This window comes from Pterocles gutturalis, unplaced genomic scaffold (genome assembly GCF_000699245.1).
Source record: "Pterocles gutturalis isolate BGI_N339 unplaced genomic scaffold, ASM69924v1 scaffold1357, whole genome shotgun sequence".
In the NCBI taxonomy this organism is placed as follows: domain Eukaryota; kingdom Metazoa; phylum Chordata; class Aves; order Pterocliformes; family Pteroclidae; genus Pterocles; species Pterocles gutturalis.
Window position 1 is genome coordinate 22,555 of NW_010107618.1, and position 15,700 is coordinate 38,254.

The 15,700-nt window shown below is 46.6% G+C and overlaps 1 protein-coding gene across 1 annotated transcript in view; it reads left to right on the forward strand.

Annotated features, from left to right (window-relative positions):
* Window positions 1-15,700, forward strand: part of LOC104472458 (chromosome unknown open reading frame, human C14orf37) — a 55,440-nt gene that overhangs the window by 16,736 nt on the left and 23,004 nt on the right. Inside the window, exon 4 of the mRNA XM_010088152.1 lies at window positions 2,995-3,240. Coding sequence (XP_010086454.1) covers window positions 2,995-3,240 — 246 coding nt within the window. The remainder of the gene's footprint in view (window positions 1-2,994; window positions 3,241-15,700) is intronic.

The window sequence follows — 15,700 nt, forward strand, 5'->3', positions numbered from 1 at the left end:
AGAGGAGGAGGAAACAAGTCAAGAGCCTTTTTTTCCCCCGTCTCACAGCAATTGTGCCACAAGGACTATATTATTCGCATGTTTATGCTGTGGCAGCGTGGTGATTGATGTAGCTTGGTGATGATCAGATGTGATAAGTAGTCTTGACACTTTCAATTTGGGTGTTCGGCTTGGCTGCCTGCTAGACTTCAGAGGTCCAGAGATGGCTATCTGCTGCTTCAAAACCAGATCCCAGCAGGTGTCTCTGATTTGGCTTGCTAAAATCACAAGAAGCTTCTAAAAACCTTGCCCCAAATTAGTTTTTCAGAGATAAATATCTGATCCCTGTTTTTTCTTGGCTGCTTTTTCACCCAGTCCGTCTAGGGAAAACCTCTGTTCATCTTCCTCCTCTCTGGTGTGCTAGCTGCTTAGTGTCTTTGCTATTCAAATTTGGAACCTTACAGCTGTGTTCTTCTCAGCAGAGGCAAAAGACCCACATTAACTTGTCTTTATAGGTTTCCTGCAAGCACTCTCCAGGTGCCGTTCTCAGGTTTACAGAAGCTGTGTGTTTTGTATGGAAACATGCGGTCTGATAGAGGAAATTCTCACGTTGATTTGAAATGACGGACGCATTATAAGGCAGAAACTGCCTATAAAGTGTAATGGGAGTTTAAGGGGTAACTACATCCCTGTAAGCTCTATTAGATGCTCTGCATGGTATAATTGTTAGCAGCAGTGATCATTCCTTTCCAGGTACTGGAAACTGTGCTATAGCAGGATGATGGAGCTAAAGTCAGACAGGAGCTCATTTGTATGAAGTGCAGGGCGAGAACTGAAAGGTGGCAAGTGGGATTGTCTTGTCTGGTGAGCTGGAAGAAACACGCAATGTTTTAAAGCAGATCCTTGGATTAGAAGGAAAGGAGATGCCATGTAACAGTGCAGTGAATGCTGTGGTTTTCTGATGTGCAGTGGTATCTCCAAATATTTCAATCTGTGAAGCAGAGGCCAAAAGAAGGAGGCCAGCTCCCCCCCATTAATTAAAGATAGATAGCCACCAACTAAATAGCTTCCCCAGAGTTTCCTGGTTTGTTTCTCGGGTGTTTTGTGGAACAGCTGTGCTGGAGTGCCATTGCATCCCAGAAGAGTGAAGAATCACCTGCTTTACTTACAGCAGGTACGATATGTGCAGCCCCTGGGGTGTTCTACCACAGCTGCTCCGTCTTATTACGGTGTCTGTAACCTATCTCCAACAGAAATAAAGGTCCAGAGAAGGGCAACAAAGCTGGTGAAGGGTCTGGAGCACAGGTCTTACGAAGAGCGGCTGAGGGACCTCAGGTTTAGGGAGGTTTAGGCTGGATATTAGAAAAAATTTCTTCACTGAAAGAGTGATCAGGCATTGGAACAGGCTGCCCAGGGCAGTGGTGGAGTCACCATCCCTGGAGGTGTTCAAGAAACGTGTAGATGTGGTGCTTGGGGACATGGGTTAGTGGGTTAGGTGGTGTGGGTTGACAGTTGGACTTGATGATGCTTGAGGTCTTTTCCAACCTTAATGATTCTGTGATCTGGATAACAAATGTTGATTTTTCTGGATCATTAGTTTTTAATGTGGTCTTAGACCCTCGGCTACACCAGCTGCTCTGGTGCAGGGTGATGGGGTCTCCCAGTGTGAGTACATCATCAGGAGGGGGTTTTTCTACAAGGCTGAGCAGAACTTAGTGTAAATTAGATGAACTGCATAAATGTTATGTTTTAATTTTCAGCTTTGAAAAACTAACCATCAGAAATTCAAAACGTCATTATTCCAGATACTATCTTTTCATGGTGGGTAGCTCCATTAGTAGCTACTAAATAGCTCAGATACAAATTCTGGCTCAGGAACTCCTTGAGTCTGATAACTGTAAATCTGGCAAGGGACACTGTGGGAGGGCTGGCTCTGTGTGTGCCCTGCTCTAGTCTTCCTTTAGCATCTGTGGCTGGTTGTGGTCAGAAATAGGATGTGGGTGGAAGGGGCCTTTGGTTTGGCCCGGTATGGGTGTTCTTGTATTGCCATTTGAGATTCTACCAATGGAATATGGCTTACAATGCCCCATCCCTGGAGGGGTTCAAGGCCAGGCTGGATGAGGCTTTGAGCAACCTGGGCTGGTGGGAGGTGTCCCTGCCCATGGCAGGGGGTTGGAACTGGATGATCTTTAAGGTCCTTTCCAACCCAAACCATTCTGTGATTCTATGATAAATATTTATCCCTCCATATGTTATCACTATAGGGAATAAGATGGGTGCCTGCTCTAGTGGAGAATCCACAGGGATTTTCTCAGCGTCACATTTATCCGCTCTCATGTGAAATATTGGCTGTGCTGCCTTTTTCCCAATACTGAGTTAAGTCTTCCTTGGTCATACCTTTGTCTGGTGTAAATCTGTTGTGACAGGAGTGCCAGTATGAACCTGCTGAGGATCACAACCATCACCACTGTTCTCCCGCACCCAAGAGCCGATCTGCCAGCACGCATCAAAGCCAGATGCCTTTCACGGAGGAGGAGCCGTAGCAGTCTAATTGGGCTGGAAAGCGGCGTCCTTTCCAGAGCTGTGAAAGGCCTGATGAAAGTTTAAAATAGAGCCAACTTATTGCTGCTTCCAAGGTTGGAAATCGGGGAGATAGTTCTCACTTGAGCTGAAATTAGTTGGGCAGAGAGCACTCTAGTTACATATATACTCAGGTATTTGTACCTTGTTTGTACTCCACTGTTAGGAACCAAAATAACAATATTTCCCACTAATGCATTTGACCATCTAAGGCAACATCTTGTTGTTACTTAGAAACTTTAAATGGTGGTGGGCTCTTCCAGATTAACCGCTTTGGATGTCCTTCCTGTTAGAAAACAGGGACAAGTTCATCCAGCTGGTCTGCCTTCGGAGAAGTGGTATGAGCTGGATGTCTTGGTGCTCACCTATAGAGATGTACGAACTGTCTGTCTTGTGGGATTTTTCCTGATGTTGCTTTTGTGTCTTCCTGGCCAGAGGGTGAGGAAGAGGAAGAGGATGAAGAGGAAGAAGAAGAGGAAGAAGAGGAAGATGAGGAGGACAAAGACATAGATTTGATGGATGAAAGCATGGAGGGTGACATGGAGCTGCCGGGTTTCACGCTTCCAGGCGAGACCTCCCAGGAACCCATAGCTGGCTTGGAAAACCCTGTGGCCCAGCTGGCTGGGGTGTCCTACCAGATTCCTGACACCATCGAGTGGGAGCAGCAGAACCAGGGTCTGGGTAAGAGAAAAAGCCTCTTCTTCCTTTGTCCTTATGGAGGACATGTCTTCTGCTCGTCACTTTGCGTGGAGACAGCCCCTCGTGTTGGGAAGTCTCAGGGGTTGGCTCCCAAGTGAAACACACAGCAGGTTGATTTCTGAGGAAACTGCATCCACCAGTGATGACTGGTTGAACTGGGATGGGTCTCAGGCAGTGTGACCTGAGTTTTCATTTTGGGGAGAGCTGTTCCAGACCTCATCCTTCATTCCTAGAGCTTAGTGTGTCTTGCTCCAAGGGTGGACAAATACATAACTTCTCAGGTGAGATTCCTGGGGAAATTTCAGTTCGCTTGGCCTGGGATGGGTTTGTGCAAGGATATACATCCTGTGAGGACCAGACAAGTTGGGTAGTTGCTGGTCAGCCCATTTGCTACTTCAGCAGCATTTTTAGGGGGTGTATGCTCCAGGCATGGGACCCTGTGCTGGCAATGTTAAGCAAGACAAACCTGCAAAGCCTCCTAGGCCCTGTGTTTAATGACTGGACTAATTTCTTCCACCTAGGAATAGCTTGTGAGTGTTTATATGTGTGATGTCCATCTGATGCAAGTCAAAGCTGGTGTGGGACAAGATAGAGTTTGGAAGGGAACTTGCCCAGCTTGGCTGAGGGCACTGGGATCATTTCCCAGCATACTCAAATTCCAAGCTAAACCCTATCAAAAGCAGTGGGAACCATTTGGGTGAATTGGTGGGAGCTGAACCACGTCTATACAGAAATTCTCTCTGTCTGACTGTTGGAGAACTAGCTGGTTTGAGAGGCTCAGCGGATAAAGAAACCCCAGAACTCTTCTATATGTTCTCTTATAAAAACTATCACTTCCACTGAATATTAAATTCAGATTTAGCCTGGCAGTTCTTCCCCTGTAATGCTGTTTCCAGCCTGCTTTAGCATTGTTAGCTTCCTTTGAATCAAATCAGAGCATATTTCAAGATCTCTGTGGGAGGGTTGCTCTTTGAGGGCAGATTGAGTTTGCATCAGATCTGATATCTCCCTGTCCCACTAACTCTTGCTTGAAAAACATCGTATTGAGTGATTTCTGTGTCAGATCTGTTTCATGTGTCCTGTTATCCCATCAGACTGGACAGGAGCTGTAGGGGGGGGGGGATAATTATGAGTGTTTGATGGCTTTGTGATTGGCTTTGACAAGCTGGATTAAAGAGGTCCATAACAGTGCTTGGAGGAAAAGTGCGTAAGAAACGTAAGGTTATGGTGGGAGTCCCATCAGCAGCTTTGTGTTCTCACCTTGTCCGTTTCTTTGGTGCAGGATCTTTGTGGTACCTCCAGAGAAAACGTGAGAGGAGCAGCGTATTTTCTGCACTCAGGGGGCAGTGGGCTGGCTTGGTGAGCTCTGTATGACTGCTAGCCATAGTGAGAAGGTAGCATGAAGCTGTTGGCCATCTAAAGCTATTTTTCTGGTTCAGGACCATAAGTACCAGGCTGGATGGCTTGGCAGAGCTTTGCCTCTGAATCAGTCCATCCTGGCTAAGGGTGTCAGTGGTTTTTGTAAAGCGTTCAAGAGAGGCAGCATTTTGCAAAATCCGAGGTGTGTCCCCACACACCAGGCATTGTGGTGTGCAGCGTGGAGGAAGATGGCACTGGTGTCTCTTCAGGGATCCTGGTATGTTCAACCGTCCCAACTAAGGTGGCTGATGGAATGTCATCTGGCTTGGGTCTCCGGAGGGCTCTGATGGGAGCCCTGTTCCCAGAGGAGGGTGCGAGGCAATGGTTGGTTTGTCTGGAAGGGCGTGTAGAGCCTGCTGAAGATGCTGTTGCATATGACATTAGCTGTTGCCATGAATTTTGGGGCTACAGGGGAGGTTGTTCTGCAGAAGCCGTCAGGCACAGCTCTGTTCATGGCTGATGCAGGTCTGAACTGGAGTCACAATTGCGTTTCCAACCCTACGGTCTTCTCTGCTGGAGGAAGAGGCTCAGGGTAGGAGATGCCTATCAGGTGCATTGGTAAATGAGGCAGGTGAGAAAGCAGGGACCAGCATCTGAAGCTGTCCCTGGTGTGCACTAAACCTCTCTGGCTGGAGAGGCTGTAATAATTGTGTACAGAAAATCAGCAGGTCTGGGCTATGAAACACTATGTTGCTTTAACAATCCTCACCTAATAGCATCTGCTGTGAGGTCCCTTGCCCTAGGCAGAGCCATGCTGGAGGATGCACTTCACAATATCTCGTCTAGAGATCTGCTTCTGAACATATGGGCCCAGTTCAGTTTCTGATGTTTAACATTGCATCATCCTGCAGCCTTCATCCTCCGCCACCTTCTCTCTTTCTTACAACTGGTAAAGGCCACCTTTCCAAAAATTTCAGACATGGGATAAATTGCCTGTGTGGCAAAAAGTGGGATTTTTCTCCCTAACTTATGTTTTTTTTGACCGTCCTGCAAACTGGAGGAGCCCTTGTGAAGTCTGTCAAGGTAGGTCGGTTGCAGAGCACCGAGTCCGGACATCTGAAGGCCTGAGCAGATGTGAATTTCTGCGTTCTCTGGAAGTGCCTGGCTGGGTTACGTGTCACCAGATCCAAATGGTTTGGATTGCGTCTTATGTTTAATCTGTTGCAGTCTGTGCAGGAGGCCATGAGGGAGAGGATGAGGCTGTGGCTGAGCAGATTTTGTCTTTAGGAGTTAGATGGGACTTCCGTGCAGGGGTGTTGTAGGTGAGAAAAGAGGGGACGTGGTGGGATCAGCCTCTCTGTTTGTGACTTATCCCTCTTATTCCACCAGGTAAAAGCTTATGCAGAGAGCCATTTATTCTTCTTCTGTCTAGACAACCTTAATGGCTCTTTGCCTTCCCCATCTACAATGTGCTGATGCCCACAGTGCTCCTGAGAGGAAGGGAAATTATTTATGTTTTAGAGGCACAAAGAAAACCAAGGACTTGCATGAGCAATGTGAGGCCAGCAAGAACCTGAACCCAGGTGTTGGAAGGGCTCATTTGCTGGGAGCACACAGGGAATGGGAGATGCTCTCACAGCTCCATGGCAGTGTTGGACACCTTTTCCTGTGGTGCTGCTGCAGTAGTGCAGCCCTTCCCCTCTCCCCAGTTTGTGCCAGGTGGGAGTTTCTGCCTTGGTGCCCTGGTGGGATGGGCAAACGCTGGGCTACTGCTGTGCCTGTACCTGTGTCTGTACCTGGTCCTAGTGACGTGTTTCTTTATGGGGTGTATTAGGGAGAACAGCAAGGGTGGGAAAAAGCTCGTGTCAGCAGCAGGTGGATTGTTAAGAACAGAAGAAATCCCCCAAATTTCACATTGTTCAAGCACATTGTTCTGCTGGAGCACCTGGAGAGACCAGATTCACCACGAAGGGCTCATAAAGCTTTACATCTGCTGGACGTGTGCATGGACTATTTCTCTTTGAAACCCCTTTTCTCTAAGTGCTTTTCATCTAAGGCTACCTCTTTGAAATCCAGTTCCTTCAAGTGCTTGTCTTCTAAAGCTAAAACCAACTTGACTTTCATTTTAAGACAACTTTGTACCCACTGGACACCCCCAGACACAGCCCCTGGAGGGGGGAGCAGCTGGGTCAGGGGCACTGTACTCCCTCCTGCCTCAGCCCATGGCGAGCGTCTTTGTGCATCCCAGGGAGGAGCTCTGCGCTCCCCTTCCTTCGCCAAACAGTGCTGAGATGTGGAGAATTTCCTGTCTTGTGTGAGTGAAGTATGGTTTAGAAGGGGAAGTGGTTCTGCTCGACCTGCGATGTGGCATAGGAAAGGAAGATCTGAAGAAAGGTAACGGTACCCAGCAGAGTACGAGATGAGGCTACAGCATCTAAACACCAAACTTTTACAGTTGGCATTTTTCATTTTTAAAGTGCTTTGCACATAGGTCCTTCTCCTGGGGATGCATCTGTCCTCTGGCCTTCAGAATTTTGACATGTACCACTAAAATCTACAGTACAGAAGAGCCCAGAAGTATTGGAGTAGCTATTCTCATGTCAGTTATTATTGAGTTTGCTTGGTCTGATGGTTGACACACTGCAAATCCCTGGAGAACGAGAAACTTGATCTACAAACAGCTTGGCAAAGCAAGAGACACTTTGGATTTTTGTAATGGTCAGTGAGAAAGTGCTGGAGAAATGGAATCATTAAAAATGTCAATTCTGGGAAGTCAGATGGTCCTACATGAACTCCAGCTGAGCAAAAGCAATTTATATGTGCCAGTAATGAGGCTGTCGGTTTTATGGTCCATCGGCTGACTCTCTAACCAGCAATATTTAGCCAAAAAGTAAAGCAGAAGATGATGTCATCTGTGCCTTTATAAAATCGAATTGGATCTTCCAAAAGCCGTTCTGGTTGGCTTGCAGCTCTGGAAAAGAAAGGCATGAATATGCTTTGAGATCTCTTCTGGTGCCCTGTTGAAATGCTTTGTGTTCAGAGGTTGTCAGTGAAGGACACAGCAGTACTTTGGCACCTCTTTGCGTTGTGTGTGAGATGACTTTGACCTTTCTCGGCTTGTTTCTTGATTTGTATGTAGGTGGTGTGTGGTAGGCGAACACTAATTGTTCGGAGAGCATCAGAGGGGCAAGAAACTTGGGCTTTCTGGGGATGAATAAAAAGACATAATTTCCCCCTGCTGCCTCTGTTGTGATTAAGTGTTTATGCACTGCAAGAACTGCAGTTGGTTTAGGTGGGTTCAAACCTAGGGAACAGTTTCTGGGTCCTTTAGTTATTCCTCGTGAATGTTAAAGGAGATGGTCTTTGTTGAACGCCTCCATGGAGATCAAAGCCCTCTACTTCTGTGTTGGTGGTGACTACTGTGGCTGCGCTGTTCTCCTGCTTCTTAAGAGTATTTATTCTCCCAGTGTCTGTGGGAATTCTTATTTTACAGACCATGAGCCAAGACATAGCAACGTGGCTTGAACTGGTGTGAGGACTTCATGTTAGAGCATGAAAATGTCCCCAGGCTCCCAAGCTATCTGCTAATGCCCTGGTGCTTACCTATCGTCCACGTTCCAAGGTGAAGAACTCTCCAGAGTACGGTAGCAGTAGGAGGTCTAGGGCACTTTACTAAGCCTTTAATTTTGCTGCTTTGGGTCATGGAGTCATTTGCTTTGTGTATTCAAAATGTATGGAGGTGACAATGACATTTTCATCCTGCGGTCTATAGGGTTGTGATGTTTGTAATGTATGGCTCAAGTGGTCTAAACAGAGGTTGTTATGGTGGACTTTGGTTCTTTAAGATGTTGACTGAAGCCACCGGTCGCGTGTCCCAGGCCACCACTAATATAACAGCAGTAAACAGAGGAGAGACTGATTTGAACCAAAAACCTTAACAGAGGAAACTCCATTGTTGTGCTCAAAATCTTGTTTTATGGGCAAAGACAAGGCACACCTCAAGTATATATATAAAAACATCCAAGAATTTATTGCTAATATAATTGAAATCTTAAGAGTCTAATCATCATTAGTCCAGATCTAATTATTAAAGGAAAAGAAATAATAATGCAGTTAAGATCATTACACAGACACTTAGTTTCTGTGCTTTATCCTGGTGTTCTGCTCATACTTGCTTCTGTGGATCCCAAAGTTGGTGGTTTCATTCAGGGGTTTGTGGTGGGTCGTCAACATCTGGAGTCCATTCCCAAAAGGAATGCGATGTTCACAGTGATGGTTTCTTCTTCCTCGCTTTAGGGTCCACTTGAAGTCACTTTTGTATGTTTGCTAGCATGCTTTTGCACCTTGCTTGCTCTTCATTCATCTGCAGTTCCATATTACGTCTGAATTTACTATATATGGTGACTTTTACATGTTAGATACTATTTTTTATTCTCCTGTTTACCCTAAACCCATTTTTGTCCAGGTCTACATTTCTTTAACTGACCATTGGTGTGTTGTTTGTATCCACCTACTTATGGCAATGACAATACCACATTACAGGGTGTAAGAAGTCACCTGAGTTGCCTGGTTCCCCAGCATTCGTTATAGGTTTCCATCTACCCATGGAGGTATTGAACACAGTGGAGTTTGGACCATCCCTGTAGATGAGAATTAGAGGTTAAAAAAAAATTCAATGGCAGTTTAGAAAGAAGTAATGAAGTGTGAAATGTAGTTCTTAACAGGTAGTTTTGAAGATATATGCGATGTCTGTGTTTCATGTATTTTTGTGTGTAGGATCTTAGTTCTTACAATAATGGAAGGTCATATAACTCTCTCAGGTAGTGACAAGGCACTTAAATAATAAACATACTTTTGGAATGTGATTTTTTTTTTAACAGCTAAAAAATATTTGCAGCTCTGAGTCGTTACTCATAGAGAAAATAGCGTTAGCTCTATTGCAGATCTGTGGTCACAAATTACGCTGCATAAACCATATAATGGATGCCACTGGTTAATGATGGGTAAGGCAGAGTGGCGGAGGCAGAGTGGTGGAAGATGATGAATATTTGAAATGTCATTTTTACAGGAAGCTAGGATTAATGCTTTTATGGGCAAAAATAACCAGCATTAGGAAGTAAGAAGCTGAGACTCAGAAGTTTAGTAGTATGTTCTTTAATTGCTGCCCAAATTGGATCTATTTTAAGTACTCTTACAGCTTGTGCTATTGGCACATCAGAGTGCATTTTAATCGTTAATGCATGTATCTTCTTAATTACCCTGGAAAGGGTATCCATGTTTTACAAGTGGCAAACAAAAACACAGAGATGCAAAGTGACCCCACTGGTTCCATGAGGGAGCCTTTAGCAGAGCCGGGATTTGAACAAGGGGAACGAAATCAGCGCCTGGGCATTTCCTTTCTCTTGCTGGAGGAAGGATGCGCATGTCTGGGTTTTTCCCTAAATGGAGTCACCACCCCAACAGAGTCCACAGAAATCCCAGGTGAGACAGGCTGGAACGAGCCAGGATCAGGAGTGGAACCAGCAAGTTTTTTCTTCTCGACGTGATCAAAGTGCAGCTCCCTGCAGGCATCCTGCCCTCTGTAGCTTTGCCCTGTACATGTTTATGGGAGCACAAAGCACTGGCCATGTGAGTTCTGTGTTCCAGATGGCTGCAGACTGAAATGAGCAATCTCAGAAATATAGATGATTATTTTTTCTGTCTTGATGGATGCTCCAAATAATTCATACCGTTCCATGTGTTCATCGCTAGCTCCCCTTCCCTCTCTCAAGCAGTAATAAAGCTCCCATCGTCAGTCTGTGCCTAAATCAAGTTTCTGTTCCTCGTAAGGGATGGATACTTTATTTGGAATGACTTCTTTTTTTAACTGTTTTCAGAGATTGTTCATGGCTGTGTCTTAATCCAGGAGCAGACTCATATTTAATCACGTTTGCCTTGTCAAACGACATTTTGCATTCACATGCTTGTGAACAATAACAATCCTCTCTGGCGGCTCGGTGACGTGCGCTAGGGAACAATTCACATTGGAGATGGCTTTTTCTTTTTGTCAGATTTTATTCCAAGGTGTTTGGGGAAATGTATCTCCTTCCCCTCTTTAATATTGCTTCTTTCTTTGACCCAACTTGCTTCTATGTCTGCTCCCAAGCCAGCTGAGGAGTTAAGGAGCCTGGCAGACCAGCCCTGCAGATGCTCTGCAGCGCGCTGCTCGGTGGCATGGTGAGAAGCATCCCTATACCTTGTGCTGGGACCTTGGACAATAGGACCTTCCAGGAGATGTGAAACTTGGACAAGTCTGAGCCTTCCAAATGGCTCTTCGATTTTTCCATCCAGCACAAGACCGACATACCCTCACGAACGAAGCCCATGTGTTTTAAATGGGAGAAGCTGGCAGCGTGTCTGTTCTGCTGTGAACCAAGATGAGGAGTTTACAGCCACGGAGCATGGACAGGTTAGAGCCACGTCTGTCCTCTTGGAAGCACCTCAACTCTTGTCCGAGAAGCAGCAATCAAGACGGAGAGAAGGGAACAGCAATGAGTAAAACAGAAGATTGGAGGGTGCTTTGGTGATGTGCAGCTCTGAGAGCAAGCAGCTGTTGGAAAGGGGTGAAATAAAACTGTTGCTTGCGATAAAAAAATGCGGTGCTTGCAATTTATCATGAGCAGGGGCCTTTCCAGCTGAAACCTCTAGCAGGAGACTTGGGACTGATATTTTAGTCTGATATTCTTGGTGGAATATATTGAGGAACAGCAGCACTACAACATCTTCAGATATGTTACTTTGAAATATCAGCCCTTCCACAAGGTTTGTGCATCTGTGTCAGAGGAGGACTGGCTGAGCCCATTTGTTCCCAGCCCTCCAGGAGCTGGGAGCAGATTTAGAGGCGTTTGCTTGGGTTTGGCTCTGCCTTCCCTCCCCCAGCCTGCGGAGAAGACGGGGTCCCATCAGACGAGGTGTTAAGATGGGGTTACTGGCTGTTACTGGTGGGAATGAAGAGGTTCTGTCCGTCCACAGCGTTTCTGCCTCTTTTTTTCTTCATTTCGGAGCGAGGTAGTGTGAAGCCAGAGAGAAATCATCTGTTGATTCATGGGAGGAAAGAGGGGACATTTGTCACCATGGCTGATGTGGTGGGCACGGATGAACCCAAGCGCAAGCGCTGCTGTCACTCCTGCATCCCCTGGTCCTCGCCACCCCGCCATGCAAAAATCTCCTGAAATACCTGCAGGGAAGGAGTGCCAGCTTCTGTGGTGGAAAGGGCTGAGTCACCCCAGCCTTGGGCAGAGGTGCCTTGGGTGATGTTTGTGTGCGGAGAGTGTTAGGGAAGCTTTGCTGAAGGGAACTGAAGGCTGGGCCACCGGTTGCCTACAATTTGTCTGGCAGACCAGAGCAAATTCACACTTCTTGGTGTGCTGGGGAGCACAGAAGGGCAGCCTGCAGCAGCACCAAGCTCCCAGCACAGGGGGACCCCTTCTAACAGCCTTTCTGCCTGCACCTCCAGTTACTCTCGCTGGCCCAAGAAAGCAAAGCTGCAAAACTCAAGCATGTGGCTGAACGTTTTTGACCTTCTCCAGCTGTCTGGCTCTATCCATCCATTTGCCACGGCCTTTAGAGTTGGGATGTGTCTACCTTGGAGCAAAGCTTGGTGTTTGCTGCTCCAAGTCGTTTATCTTAGTTTTTTTCGCCTGGATTAAAGGATAGGGTCCATTACCCTGCGCAGAGCAATGTTCACCAAGCACCATCTGGGTTTTTGCCCAGCGCGGTGAGGCAGGCGTCCTTCTAGGCTGTTGGCTGCCTTGGCACCGTCTTTCTGTCCCCTTGTCTACCAGCTCTATGTAATATAAATTGTAGTGTCTTCACTGTCTTTTTAATCTGCAGTAATCCTTTTTTTGTTTTCTCATGTCTGCAATTTCAGTGTATGTGTGTATTGCATCTCAGTGTGCTTTGCCTCTTCTGCCCTTCGGTTTATACATGTCAGAAAACTTGTCTCCATTTAGACAGAGGAGATGGTTTTCAGCCCTCTCTCCCTTTGGATTTTAGTAATCACTTAGCTTGATTGAGGAACACAGGCAGGGCAGTAGCTTTCTCTGGGTGAGAGTTATTTATTTTTCTTTTATGTGCTAGTCTGGGTGGCCTTTGCCTTATAAAAAGAGAGTTGTCTATGTTGGAGAAATCACATTTATTTTCTAATAGGGATCTATACTACGGTGCAAAAGATCTGTCTGTTTTCATGGCATTTCAGCCCTCCAAAAAAAAAAAAAATGGAGAGAGGGAATGCAAAGGTTGATCAGCCTTGAATTGCCTGTGTCCTTCTGGGGATTTGCGTCAGAGGCTGATCTTTTGGGTCAAAATGTTGGCTCCATTGCAGAGCCGACAAGAGAAAAATAGAGGAAAATAGAGAAAAATGGTGACAAGTAGCAGGGAGAGAGAGGGTAATTTACTGAGAAAATGGATTTAAAATATTCCTTTCTAATGAAACTGTAGATACTTTTTCTCTCTGCTTGGCCAGCACAAACCACAAATGACTGATGCTAAACTTGCCTCCCCTCTGATGTTTGTTCAAATTAAGACCACACGAGGATCAAAGGAGATACAGGTTCTTTCGTGGAAGGATGCTGTCTTGATATATGTACAAGTCCTGCTCTGCCTGAGAGCGAGTTAGGAATATATATGGGAAATAAGTAAATTGCTCAGATTTTGACTGACAATAAAATAATTACCTGAAACCTCCAGCAATTGTTTTGCAGAAATGCTGGGTATCAGCATTAATCACAGAGACGGGTCAATACGGTGAGAATTACTAAAGGCTTTTGCTTTCCTTTTTTTTCTTTTTTTTTTAATAACTCTAATCACAGCCTCATCCAAGCCTGGCATGTAATGAAGGGTTTCAGCAAGGCTGTTCTCCGATAGCCTATCATTTGTTTTAATGTATCAGCAATGCCATCTGCGCTTGAGGCTTTATTAATGTGCAGTGAAGCCAAGAGTTGCTCCAGATTTATTCCTGTTCTAGGTTGCTTTCCCCACATCCCCCCCATTCCCCTCTGGCCACTCAGGCTGATTTTCTCACTCAGGCTTTTGCACAATCTGGTTTTGCAGTAGAGGATGCTCAGGCTGGTGCTTATTTTTAGCAAGGGGCTCAAGGCAATCATTGGAGCTGCACTCTATCCTCTTGGCCACCTGTTCTACAGCCACAGTTTGTGTTCCCAGTGGACCCCTTGTTTTGTTTAGCAGTGTCACGTGCTGCACTCTTGTCATTGTTCCCATAAGTTGGACGTGCTGTTGCATCCATCATACCGGCTTATGGATGCCCGTGCAAAGGCGATCCGGGTGCTGCTCTGAGGTCCCCATCAGGACCCCAGCCCTGGCACATGTGGCATCATGATGGTCCTTCTGCACTTTTGCTGCACGTGCAAGTTGAGCTGGCATTTCTCTCTGCACCCTTAAGGATGGGTCTAACGCCAATGATTACAAGGGCCATCAATGGCCTCTCTCTCCCTGTACCACCCTGTTGACCTGCCATGGGATTGCCCCCCATGAGTTGCCCTGATTTTGTTCCTTTTCAACACAGCTGTCCCAAAACCCAGACTGGAGCATGTGCTTTGGTTCAGGATTGAGGAGAGATCTTGGCATCTGCCCTTCCAGTCCAGGCAGAAGCCGTTTCATCCTGTGAGTAAGCCTTGGCGGGTGGTTGCTTTGCCTTGCTCAGTTTGGGCTTTCCTTGCAACTGTCCATAAGCAAGTTTTGGAAAATTATAAGGTAGGATTGAGTATAAATATCCTGTTAGGAAAATACCTTCCTCTTGGGTTTTGTTGTTCTGTTTTTCAGTTGTAGGGAGTGTTGGGTAGAGTGTTAAGTATAGCATTAGACTGAATGAATTGCCCTGATGAAGCAATGCTTTCTGGTTGTACGTGCTCTCCTGTAGCCAGAACGTGTTCCTGTGAGTGCTGTTTATGAAGGCTAGGTTTTATTAAGTGCAAATAGTATGTTATTGATTTAGAAGATGGTTTGGGATTTAATGAGCAAGGATACGGTCCTCCAGTAGCCATCTACTTCCTGTAAGTGCAATATCTAGGCTGGAGGTGGGTTTCTTTGCCAGACAAAGTGGAGCTGCATACTTCTGTACCCTTTGGTGACTTTATTGTAGCCAGCAAACATGTTCCTGATTGCAGCCTTCCTGGGAGACTCGTGCGGTCTTGTGTCTTAGGCTTATGTCAAGTTCTGGAGCATCGGCTGAAGCACAGTGACTGTGCACGTGGGCTTAGTCTGCGGTGACCTCAAGGTGACATGCCATCACCTGGCCACAGAGAGATGAGCTGAGCTAGGTCAGAGCACCTTAGGTTTCCTGTCAGTTGGGAACATGGCCTGTGGCTGGTCTACGTGGCTCAGGTATTTTGCGATGACCTCTTAAGCCACAGTTTGCAGCGACGCCATGGTGAGTCAGCCCGGTCCAGCCATGCATTGCATGCTCCTGTACAGCTGCAGCATGGAGCAGGAGAGTCAGGGAGTTAATTTAACTTCTACTAGACAGAGGGCAAGCCAGGAATGTTTTTTGCTATGGTGCATATGGAGCAGATAAAATCAAAATCCCAGCTAGCAAAACTGAGGATCGTTCTGGTGAGTGCTCCAGCAGAGGCTCTTGTCCCACAGCCTCGGAGCCGCCGTGGCTGTGAAGACCCTTCTCCAGGACTCTGCTTCATGGGATTGGATTTTGCTTCATGCTTAGCAGGGCAGTGTCACTGGCCCCTTGTGTTTGACTTCAGACCTTGCATCCTGACAAGCTCAGAGCAAAAGGCACAGTGGTTAAATTTGGCCCAGGTTTGGTGTCTCAGACCACGCTGGGTCACCTCTGGGCAAGAGGAGGTGCTGGCCTGGCCGCAGGTGGGCTCTGACAGCATGGAGAACACAGAAATGCCTTCAGGGGCAATGTGGGGCTTGGGGTGCATCTGCACGGCTCCTTCCCAGAGTCCTGCAGGGGATCCTGTCCCCAGTGACTCTGTCACTGCAGCCGGTGGGAGCTTCTGGAACAGTACGTGAGCATGGACCAGCACCAGTGACACTGTCCCTGCGAAGCAGAGCTGGCATCCCTGGC